Source organism: Poecilia latipinna, unplaced genomic scaffold, assembly GCF_001443285.1.
Source record: "Poecilia latipinna isolate Pla-1442-1.1 unplaced genomic scaffold, P_latipinna-1.0 Scaffold3667, whole genome shotgun sequence".
NCBI lineage: Eukaryota > Metazoa > Chordata > Actinopteri > Cyprinodontiformes > Poeciliidae > Poecilia > Poecilia latipinna.
The window spans coordinates 38,558-51,470 of NW_015116283.1; the positions used below are offsets into that span (position 1 = coordinate 38,558).

The window sequence follows — 12,913 nt, forward strand, 5'->3', positions numbered from 1 at the left end:
GCTGAACCAACTGTGTGGAATTTTTGGTTTCTCATCCAATTTATAGGTAACCAGTAGGGGGCGCCAAAAACCACCAATTACAGGATAACTGTGAAACATATTTTAGCAGGAATTTCATCTGTATATCTAATACCCGTTACATACACCCCCCTGAAATTCTGCTAAATATCAAAAGTAATGCCTCAGACCAAACAAAAGGAAAAACAAAAAAAATTTGCGTACACTAAGGAGAAAGCAAAAAAAATGCAACACTAGGAACAAAACTGGGTATACTTGTCAGTGCAAACACTCTCCCAAAAGGAAGTATGTAAAGAAAGGAGGCGATCAAACTCCTAACTAAAAATAGACTCAAAGGTGCCCATTACACCTCTGAAATGTAAATACTGTTCCTGTTGTTCTAAAAGTACTACTCAAGCACTTCTATGGTTAACACTGTTCTAACTCTGCTACTTAACTGAAAGTGCACTTGAAAAAAACTGAATCAGGGAATTAACGGACACAGCAGATAAAGCAGTCTCATCTACTGTTTGGTTATTCATCTCACAAATAAGACGTCTGGGGGGCCTAATGGAACTACGGTCCCTAAGAATACGGCGGTCAAGTTGTGAGGAAACAATCTGAGGTAAGTCTGGGATAGCAGTGTCTGAACAGTCACCGTCTACAGTAGCTATTACAGGGGTGTCAATGTCTCGGGGATTGTCAACCAGGGGGGGGGAGTCCGTGAGAAATTTGTCAGGACAGGGCACGTCTGGATGGACAGAGTTGGTCGTGACCATGTCTGGGGATAGAATGTCTGGACAATGTTTTGAATCTTCTACATCATCGACTGTTGAGTGGCCAATATTGTGGATGGGAATCGGGTGATTGGCTGGGCTGGATGTGACGACTGTGAGAGATTGGGCACAGGATCTCTGGTCAAATGAGTCGTCATCATCTGAATGGGTTCCATCATCGCCGGACTGCATCAGCCAGTTGACCGTGCGGACATCACTTTCCTCCATCACATCAGGTACATCTGGACATAGACCACTTCCATGCGTAGCAGCAGCACTGTCAGATTCATGGTCAGATTCATGGTCCTCAGCACTCTCACAGGGCAAGAAGTTAACAGAGAGCAGCAGGTTTCTGTGGACAACTCTCTCTCTGCCCGTTAGGACATCTTTAACTCTGTAGACATTGATATCAGGTTTGACTGATATGACCTCATAAGGGGTAGGTTCCCACTTGTCTGCAACCTTGCNCTACTGCATTAGGTAGTCGGATGTGCCCGTCTTCTCTATTTAAATCTAGTGATTACTGAAGGGCAATATAGTATACAGACTTCATAATCTGCACTCTTTTGGTTGAATGCAGTATTTAGTTCTACTTTGGCTTTATGTTGTTTAGTTTTTATTCAAGTACGTTTTTTGTTAATGGAGACTGAGAATCCATTTTGTTTTTAGTTGTTTTGTTTATTTAGTTTATCAGTTCCAGTATTATGTGTTCTTTTGAAAATAAAGTGCATCTATCTATGGCAGGAAATCGCATGCAATATTATGTAATTTTCATTAAATCAGTGTCAAAAGGTCTTGAAACAATATTATCGTTTATCGCAATAATTTTTTAGACAATTAATCGCTCAGCAAAATTTGTTATCGAGACAGGCCTTGGAACAACGAAAACAAATGAGGTGGATTAACAGAGCTGCTAACAACTGTGTGTGTATGCGTTATCCAGGACATGTTACTGTGGAATATAATTTCTGCTGCCTGGATATTGAGCTGTTAGCATGTGATGATAGCTATGACTGTCATACAGCAAGAATCTTCTTCTTCAGATTGGTTGCAAAACTGACTTCAAAACTGACTTCTTTTGGAGAAGACCCTTTGAAGACGCTTGAATGACATGACTTACGACGACATTTCATTTCCTTTTGGGGTAAAGAAAGCCTTGTTGAATTTAACCGAATTTCTACTTTATACTTGTACAGTGGTTCTGTGTGATCATTTGAACTATTAGTATATGATGCTCTCCCTTTCTCAGGTTTTTTGGGGAGTTTTGTCATTATTGCAAACTATATTGCAGATTAAAATCTAATGCTCTGTCTTCACTTCTTCTTAGTATCTGTTTGTGGACTCCACCAACAACTATTTGTGGAGCACATTTGACTTCTGTAAGACGGTGCAAGGCTTCTCCATCCCGTTCAGACCCACTGACCTGCTGCTTCACCCAACACGCTCCAACCTGCTGCTAGGATATGATGGCTCCCATCCCAACAAACAGGTAGAGCCTCTTCTTGCTCTCCAGGTTTTAAATCCTCTCCATGTGTGGGCTGATTTCTGAGTTGACTTTCTGTATAAATGCTGCCCTGTCTACATTATCGGTGCACTAGCACAGCTAGGTTATTCTGCAAATACACACACACATATATATATATATATATATATATATATATTTTAAAAAGCAAAGGATTTGATGTTTTGCTTTCAGCTGCTGGTATGACTTCTCTGTGCCGTAGCTGGTAAATCTTCCTTACTGGAGAATTTTAATAGTAACAGATGAAGCTGTTAGTTGCTGATGTTTACTCAGTGTTCCCATTAACCATAAAATTGCACAAATAGAAATTACAAAAATTAGCTTAATGGAGACACATGAATTAAAAAAAATGTCTTTTTATTTGTCAATAAAACGTTTTTGCGAAAGGATGAAGTAGATTTTTTTAATGTACGTGTATTTTGCAAGACTGAAATGGAAACACATTTTTCGCACTGCACGAATCACGTGATCGGCAGCCAGATGTTATTGTTGGTGAAAAAGATGAAGAAGGTGACAGGAAGTGGCAGAAGGCTGATGATGTGTTTTTGCAGCTGGCTCTCTCAGAGCTCTCACAGCATCACACATTTCATAAAAAGTTGTCATTCCAGCATGCTGAATCCATAGCTCGTCTGTAAAATCATCAACTACAATTTCCCCTAAACACTACATACGTAGCCGCTCCTAATAAGGGTAGTTGCTTGAATAAGATGCTGATGGATCGCTGATGAGCTGAATTATGAATATATCTCATGTTACTCATGTATGGATCTCTGAATGTTGTCTGAAATTAGTATGAATGTCCCTGTGCAACGTTTTTATAAAATGCGGTTGCTAACTTTAATTCCAATTTAGGCACTAGGGGGCTCCACGCCCGGTGTTCTGTTTATCTGTGCTACCCGTAAATCCGTTCTACATTGTGGTAATGCGCATGCGCACATCGATGCTATGTCACATACTGCTTATTCAGCAGATTTCTTATAAATATGTCCTACCTGTGGAAGTTTCGTTTCATGTGTTTTATTTCATCGCAGATTACGGTAAGTTTTATTTAATTTATTTTATACCTGGCTTTCATTAGTTGACGTATTCATGTTTTTAGTTTACATGACAGGCAGATTGTAAATATATTTATAAATGGCTTTAGTTTACCGTCTGCAATGTCGTTACTGTAAACAAGTCATTATTTGGCGGTTAATCAGGACAAAATACATTTTTTTGTGGGCTTTTTTGTCCCTTTAAAATATTTTAGTTTAATAACACTCTATATTACTAAACCTTGCTAAATAGATATTGGTAGCAATACTATGTGAGATTGAAGCTGTATAATAGCGGTGTAATATTAGTGTACATGAATCATATCCTATCACTTCAGGACCACAGTGACCTGTGCAGTTCGGTGGATACATTGTGGCTGCGCTGCATCTGATAATAGACATACAACCTATTAATGCGCAAAAATGTGTTGCGGTGATCTGTATTTGTCTGTGTTTACTTTAATTCCAATAAAAACCTGTTTCCCCTGTCTGATACTGTTTTATTCTTACAAACACCTCTGTATTTAAAATATTTTTAACAGGTAGGATATTCTAATAAAAGGATTAATGCATACATCTATAGCTTTTCATTTTAAATGGGTAGGATATTCAGATGAAGGAAGTGATATTCTTGTGGTTTTGTTGTGTATATAAATTGTTCCAATGCTAAGCTAAGTATAACTCCTAGGCTTCCACTTCAGTCCTGTCACTCAAATAATGTTATCCAATATATTTAACATTAACACAACCCGCTATAGTTTTCTGTTTGCAGACATGACGGTAGCAGTTTTGGACGCATAGCACTGGCAGATAGACTTAGCTATCTATTTGTGCTGTGATAGGAAAATCTGACAAGGTAGCACTGATAGTCAGAACACCGGCCAAACATTATCCTTTCCATTCAAATAATGGTTATAAGTCTGATTTTTCTCATTCCCTTTCCTGCATAATCTGCATTGCATTTATTCTAAAGTAATGTAAATGTATCTCAATGGAGAGTAATACTTGAATAAAAGTCTAAGGAGTACTTTCATTTAGAAAATATGTATATTCTGCCAAGTGACGTCACTTCCCAACCCAGATTGTATTCGGATTTCTGCAGTTATGAAACAACGCTTCTGTACTTCACATGAAACTGATGAGATCTACCTTGTTGGTAAGTTATTGGTTTGCATTCTTATTTGTATCATATTCTGATCAAGCATGTGGTTAGAGCATAAAGAGCCTTATAGCTTGTTACTGACGCTTTTGTGTATATGTGTAACAGCTCTGTCTTTACCCGTCCGTCCTGTTATGTGAGAGATTGGGCGGCACAGGATCTCTGGTCAAATGAGTCGTCATCATCTGAATTGGTTCCATCATCGCCGGACTGCATCAGCCAGTTGACCGTGCGGACATCACTTTCCTCCATCACATCAGCTATATCTGGACATAGACCACTTCCATGCGTAGCAGCAGCACTGTCGGATTCATGGTCAGATTCATGGTCCTCAGCACTCTCACAGGGCAAGAAGTTAACAGAGAGTAGCAGGTTTCTGTGGACAAGTCTGTCCGTTAGGACATCCTTAACTCTGTAGACATTGATAGCAGGCTTGACTGATATGACCTCATAAGGGGTAGGTTCCCACTTGTCTGCAACCTTGTGTTTCCCCTGTACTCCTCTGTTGGCAATCAATACTCTATCTCCAATGACAAGAGGTGATCCCTTGATCTTGCGGTTGTATAACTTGGCATGGCGAGTCTGTTCTTTGAGGCTGTTTTTCTGCACAATCTGAGCAGCCTCATGTAGATTTTTCTTTAGGTCAGAGACAAAGTCTGAGTAGCTGACAACAGTATCATTGGTGAGGGCATGTTGAAACATCACGTCAACAGGTAGACGAGGGATCCTTCCAAACACCAGGTAGAATGGTGCGAACCCTGTTGTCTCATGCTCTGTGCAGTTATAGCAGAAGGTTAGTAGCTGTAGCATTTGTGGCCACTTTGTTTTTGGCTGCGGGGGAAGGGATCTGATCATGTCTCCCAGAGTCCTGTTGAATCTCTCTGCGACACCATTCCCCATGGGGTGATAAGGGGTTGTATGGGATTTCTCTATTCCGGCCATCTCTAGAAGCTCTTTGATTAGCTTGCTCTCAAAGTTGGCCCCTTGGTCAGAATGTATACGGCGAGGAAACCCATAAATGAGAAAGAAGTTGTTCCAGAGACGATGAGCAACTTCCTTGGCAGTCTGATTCTTGCAGGGGAAGGCATGTGCCATCTTGGAGAAATGATCAGTAACAACTAGAACATCTACAGACTTGTTCCCTTACTCAGCAGTCCAAAAGTCTATGCAGACTAATTCCATAGGCTTTGTAGTGACTATGTTTTGGAGTGGAGCACGACTATGTGGTTCAGGTGTCTTCCCTACAATGCAGCGCTGACAGGACTGAACATAGTTCATGACATCATGGCTCATGCCACTCCAGAAAAACCTTTGCCTCACCAGAGACAAGGAACGGTGCTGGCCGTGGTGACCTGCTGCGTCATGGAGGCCATGAAGAACTTTCTGTTTCATTGAGTCAGGTACTATGAACTGGAGGATTTTCTTGTTCATGTGAGGATCTTTCCTTGCCTTGTACAGCATGCAATTCTGTATGGTGAGTCTGGTCCAGTGTTTCAACAGCTTAATCACGCTCCGTGATTCATTAGCCCTTTCACATTTGGTAGGTCTTCTATGTCTCCGTACGAAGTACATGGCTCTGCTGATTGTGTTGTCAGCCTCCTGCCAATTGACAAGCTGACTCTGTGGAAATGCAGATGATTGGTTTTCATCCAGCAGAAAATTGGGGTCAACACCAGTTCCCATCATAGGGCTCACACCTCCACTGGACTGAACATTGAGGATGGCAGCAACTTCCTCTGCTGAGACTGAGCCTTTTGTATTTGGTGGAACTTTGTCTTAAACTGGCTCATTTGGTATCTCACCACCATCGTCTACAACAGCTTGACAGTTGTTGGACACTCTGAAGACATCCTGCACGAGTCTGTCATTCACACTGTTGACCTGATCCAACAACAAGGTATATGGCTCATTTACGGGGTGATGACCCACACATGACTGGACAAATGGCTCACGACTCAAGGCATCTGCAACAATGTTCTTTGAGCCAGGGATGTATTTCAGGTCAAAATTGTATGCAGCAAGCTTTGCCACCCACCGCTGTTCACATGCATCAAGTCTGGGCTTAGTCAGGATATATGTCAATGGAATATTATCAGTCCATATGGTGAAGTGTCTGCCCTTCAACCAATGGCTGAATTTATCACATACTGCCCATTTTAATGCAAGAAATTCTAGCCGGTGAGCAGGGTAGTTTAGCTGGGAGCGTGAAAGGGTTCTACTTGCAAAGGCAACTGGCCTAGCCACTGTTCCACCAGACAGCAGTTGTGACAGGACTGCTCCAATCCCATCAAAAGATGTGTCGACAGCTAGAATGAATGGGGCTTTGAAATCTGGATGGGCTAGAATAACACTTGTCATGAGGTCATGTTTCAGTGTCTCAAAAGCAGTCTGGCATGCATCTGTCCAATCAGCAGGTGTCAGCTTCACATGACCTCTCTTTTTGACAGGTTTGCTACCCTTTTTGTGCTTGTTTTGAGCATCCAGTCCAGCTGTGAGCTTAAACAGTGGTTTTGCCTTTGCGGAGCATGCTTCAATAAAGCTCTGATAGTACATTATCATGCCTAGATATGATCTGATTTTGCTAGGGCAAGGTGTTTTCCCATCAGACTCCATGAGGTCAGTGACTTGGACATCATTTATGGTTTTTACTTTCGCAGGGTCTGTTTGGACACCATTGTCACTGATGACATGTCCAAGAAACTTCACAGATCGCCTTAGGAAGAAGCACTTCTTGGGTGCAAGTTTAAGGTTGTGTTCCTTGAGGCGGGAGAAAACCATGTGTAGGCGATGGAGTGCAGTTTCCTCTGTAGGTGCAAAAACCATCAGACCATCGAGGTAGCACAATAGGCTTGTGAAATTCTCATCACCGAATATGGACATTATCATCCTCATGAATGTAGCCGGACTGTTGCACAGGCCTTGAGGGAGGCGATTGTATTCATGAAGTCCAAATGGAGATGAGAATGCTGTATATTTTTTGTCATCAGGGTGCAGAGGGACATTATAAAAGCCTGATGTCAGGTCCATTGTTGAGAAGAAGGCATTACCACCAAGAGCAGCCAGAGCATCAGCTTGATGCGGTAGTGGGTAAGCATCCTTCACGGTTCTCGCATTGAGCCATCTGAAGTCAGTGCAGACTCTGTCACCATTTGGTTTCCATACCAGAACAAGTGCAGATGCATATTCACTGTTTGACTTCTGGATAATGCCTCTCTCTTCCATTTCATTCAGAGTCGTTCTCAGTTTCTCGTACTGGCTTGGTGGTATGCGTCTGTAGGGTAAACGGAACGGTTTGTCATCAACAAGATGAATGCGGTGAACAAACCCCTTAGCTTCTCCACAGTCCATCTTGTGACGGGAGAAGGTTGACTCATGCTGCACAATAAGGTCAAGGAGCTTGTCTTTCCACTGCAGTGACACTTCGCATGATTTCAGGTCAATATCTTGCAGACCCAGAGCTTTCAGTGCATACATCATGTCCTCCTCTGACTTTGGCTGCACAACTTCACTCTGTACACACTGCACATTACACTCAATCTTGTCAGCTTTTGGCAGGTCCTCAACTGCAATACATGGAGACACATCTGCTAATTTGGTATTTCTCCTCAGTACTACAACTCGGTCTGTCGGATTGATGACCCTAACAGGTACCCATCGATCTCCCCAAAGAGGAGTGACAACTCTGCCAACAAGGATATGTTTTGGCCCAGCTTTAGACCGTGTTGGCTCCACAATCACTGTACTGCCTGCCGACATAACTGCTGACTCAGGTAACTTGCTCCAGACAAGGTGTTCACTCTGTGGTTTCAGGGTCACACAACTCTTGACTTTCACTGTCCCTACTTTATCTGGAATGCAATCACCCCTCCAACGTTCTGTGTTGGATAGCAGTGACAGAAATTGGCAGTGGTCGGGTGTCTGGCCATTGTTGGGTGAGGAAACTAGTCTCCAGTAACTGTCAGTGTTCTTTAGTTGGGTTAGAATGTGTTTGATGGCATTGCTGCCAAGAATCATCTGTTCTGTCTGGCCTGGAACAACCATTGTTGGAATTATCATCCTGCATCCATAAACCATGACATCAAGGTCATACATGTCTTTGGGGAAAATCTGTTGTCCACCACAGCCTATGATGACATAATCTTCAGCCGTGCTTTTTGCTATGTCAGGACACTGCTGTAAAAGGGACTGAACAGAGGTCTGACTTATTGTGCAAGCCATTGAACCACTGTCTAACAGTGCTTTGAGGGTGGGCCCATTCTGTACAGTCACAGGTGTGTAGAACAGGCTGTTGGTTTCTGCTATTCTTTGGGATCCCTGGAGTATCAGTTTCTTGGATGGTGTCAATGTACTACTGTACAACTCATAGAGGGATGCATTATCTTGGATTTCTGGTAACTCATTACTGGTGGGAGGTTTATTGAGTTCATCTGCACTGTCCTCCCCTGTGTGCAGACCAGTCAGTTTTCCTGATGCTCTGGAGTAGTTCTTTTGGTTGGACAGTTGTGGCGTGAATGGCCTGGATCATAACACTTGAAACAAAGCCTATTTTCTCGGCAATGTGACAAGGCACTGTGGTCATCAGCTTTGCAAATAATACATGGTTTAATAGTGAAACCATCAATTTTGTCTGTACTGTCTACAGGTCGCCTGGGTGGAGCTCGTCTTCTTACATGTGACTGATCAGAGGCTCCATGCAGCAGAACCTTCTCTTTTTTTATTGGGAAAAAATACCCTTTTGAATTCCCAGACATTTTTTTAATAGTATTCCAAACCCTGTCTAATGCAGTGTTTTCCCCCAAAGATTCACAATATTTCCTCCAATAATCCCTTTTAGCCTTTATTATAATTTTCCTGACTTCTGCCTGTTTCCTTTTATAATTTATTAGATTTTGGAAACAAGTTATTTTCTTAAGTGTCTTAAAAGCCTTATTTCTTTGTTGAATTACTATTGAGCATTCTGGTGTCCACCAAGGAACTATCTTCTTTTTTTTAATACCACTACTTCTAGGAATAAATGTTTTGGATGAATTAATAATACATTTGGTGATTTCTGAGTTATTGGTTTATTTATATCTACATTTTCCAAGCTAACCTCACTCATAGTTTCAAACTTACCCCAATCTGCTTTCTCAAATTTCCACCTTCCCTCAAATTCTGCCTGGTCTTGCTCTGTATCTGTACCTATATTGACAGAAATTGGATAATGATCACTCCCCATTGTATATTCTTTAAATACTTTCCATCTACACATACCAGCAAAAGATTGGGAGACCAAGGTCAGATCGATAGCAGATTCTTTACCCCTTACAAAGTCCACCCTAGTACCTTCTCCATTATTTAGAATGACCAATTCTTTTTCTTCAATTATCTCTTCTAAAATCCCTCCATTATAATCATCTTGATCTCCCCATAAAGTGCTAAGTGCATTGAAATCCCCACACCAAACTATTTTCCCTCTCCAGTGTTCTAGGATTGTTTCAAGTTTAGACTTTTCTAATTGTTTACAAGGATTGTACAAATTTATTATTTTAATATTCCCATCATTCATGCAAATGTCTACAGCAGTAAGTTCTAGGTCTGACAATATTTGTAGCTGAATAAATTTTATGTTTTCCTTTAAGAATATAGCACAACCTCCTCCACTCCCATTTGACCTGTCTTTATATAAAACTGAGTAACCATGAATATTAAACTGTAATGATGGCTTGAGCCACGTTTTTTGAATGCATATTATATCTGGTTTTGGATTTAGATTATTAATGAAGCCTTTAAATTCCTGACCATTTGCTATTAGACTGCAAGCGTTCCATTGTAATATTAGAATTATGTGATAGTTTGAGATGCCTCAGGTTCAGATGATCCTTCACCCTGTCTAGGTTATCATGAATTTTTTCCCTTTGACACTAAAAAATTTCGTAGCTGCTTTCACAATAATTTTTATTTTTTCAGTTTTAGTTTTTGCTTGTTCTGAGCAATTTATGATATATGCAAGAAAAGGAATCAATTTTTCTAACATAATATTACACTGATTAATGTCTGCCACCGTCTTCCTCTCATAGCTTATTTTTGGTGCATTATCATTACTTTTCACCTGTTTCACTGCTTCAGCATAAGTAATTTTGTTTTCAGTTTTTACTTTTTGAACTTCATCTGCCTCTTTCCTTACAGTGCATCCTACATATGCTGCAGTATGATTTCCTCCACAGTTACAACATTTAATAGGATTATTTCCACACTCACCATAAGGATGTTCGCCTCCACATCTACCACACCTATGTTTCCCTTTACAAACATTTGCAGTATGTCCATATCTTTGGCATTTATAACATCTGAGCGGTGATGGAATATATTGCCTTACATTAAAGCTCATGTAGCCAATCATCACCTTATCAGGCAGAACTCTATCTTTGAAATCCAGTAGTACAAATGTACTGTCCATTTTCTCCCCATTCCTAAAAACCCGTAGTCGTTTGATGCCTGTAATTTCTCCTCCTTTGATTATTTTCTTTAGCTCCTCCAAACTTTCTCCTACTGGAATTCCTGATATTACTCCTTTTACTCCTTTTTCTTCCCCAACAACCTTTCTTTCCAGCACTTCCTTTTTACACACCATTTGTAATTTTAGAGCTTTATTCTTTTGTTCAGCATTTTTACAAATGATAAGCAGACTTCCATCTCTTAAGACTTTTGCTAGTTCTACATCTCCAATAGCTTTTTTTAATCCACTTGACAAACTAATGGGGCTCACTCCAAACATATCCTGTCCAGTCTTGAATTTTGATATAACTTTAAAATCTTCCATCATTACTTTCTTCCTTATTTCAATTCTTTCTTCTTCATCCCCAAGAGATCTTTTTCCAGTATTTATTCCCTTTTTAGCCTTATGTCTCCCTCCTCCCCCTCTTCTATTTTCTACCATAGACCATCCTGTATCCATATTCTCATCCTCCGAAAGCCCCCCACTACTACTTGCCATCTTGATCCACTCACAACACGGATTATGCCAAAATCCATCTTTGGATTAATTTAGTAGACGCCAGTAAACGTTTAAACGAAATCAGCGTCTTCTTGCCAGCGAAGCCCAACGACTCTCCACACCCTCCCACTGCATCGTGATGTGGTGTTGCGCAGGTGAAACCTAGATCAGTGTTTCACCTGCCTTACATGTTTTAGGTGTTTCCCTTCTGCCACACCTGGATTGAATCTATGGATGATTAATAGCCTTCTGCAGTTCCCAATGGCCACAGAAGAGATCTTGCAATTATCTGATTAAGCTATTCTGGAACAGAGGCACATCTAAGCATATCCCTAAGCACATCATATTAAAAAATGAAAAACAAGTGATTTAAAATTATTTAAAGCCCACCTGCAGCAGCCATCCTTACACTTCCTTGTGTGTCACATGCTCTCCCGGACCAAATAATAGGTCCTGCCCTATTTTCAAAAACTCAAATCCCACAAAATCTCACAGGATTTCATACTTAGGCCTAGAGTGGTGGGAAGGATAAAAAAATACAAAAGGAGACATGACCTCAATTATTAAAAATATCTGGTTTGCCCCAAAATACCTAGGATTACTATAGGCACAAAACAATGCAATTATTTTTCAATAAACACATTCAAGATAAAAGTAATATTGCCAAACTTACCATAAAAGTGCTCAGAGCAGAATTCAATTCAGAAGCCAGTTGCAAACAAGCCAGCAGCAAAGTGGCTGTTTGGTTGGGACAAACCACTAGAGTAAACAGGGGGAGGCGAACTGTTCCACTTGTAACCCACGTGACCGCCATGACCCACCCACCTTCCCTTTAAGCCATCCCTTTAACTTCTGGGACCCTCATGTGTATTTCCGGGTTTCCACTGTGCTGCTGCTCACTGTTGGTTTGGCGTCGGTTGTTAATAAAACAATCTGAAATCTCCAACTCGACTCATCACTGAACAAATTCATCCCTAAAACTCGAGGATCAGCGGTGAGTTGTTAAGTATCATCTGAACTTGACATTGTATCTGCAATACTAACGCCGCTAATATATCCGCTGCAATACTCACCAGGTTGGGCTTTGTTGATGCCTGGTATACCATTCTGATGAGAACAAGTTAACATTGCATCCACCTCCTCAGACAATCCGTTACTCGACGGTGAGTAAATATTCATTCATATATATGATGGGGCGTTATTTCCGCAGTGTGCCGCCAGTTAGCATTAGCTAATGTTAAGGAAGAAATTCTAAAATAGGTTAACTTTGGAAAAAGTTTGGCTCTCTCTCTTCCTCTGGATCCCAGGTCCTCTCAGCGGGCGGGTAGGGTTAGGGCGCTGTTCTGTCTTTGAAACTGTCGAGCAGGGGGGCGGGGGGCGACGACACATTCGCGCTTTTAGATAGATTTTTACCCAGAATGCAAATGGAAAAAACCGTGAGTGAAACGG

General features: G+C 41.1%; 1 protein-coding gene across 2 annotated transcripts in view; it reads left to right on the forward strand.

Annotated features, from left to right (window-relative positions):
• The window catches only part of LOC106941429 (sortilin-related receptor-like), a 60,572-nt gene that overhangs the window by 27,455 nt on the left and 20,204 nt on the right, over positions 1-12,913 (forward strand). The window contains exons 3-4 of one of the 2 annotated variants that reach the window (XM_015024472.1): positions 2,101-2,262; positions 4,432-4,485. In XM_015024472.1, the coding sequence (XP_014879958.1) occupies positions 2,101-2,262; positions 4,432-4,437 (168 nt within the window). In that variant the 3' untranslated portion in view covers positions 4,438-4,485. The remainder of the gene's footprint in view (positions 1-2,100; positions 2,263-4,431; positions 4,486-12,913) is intronic. The other variant, XM_015024470.1, reaches the window with a different exon arrangement.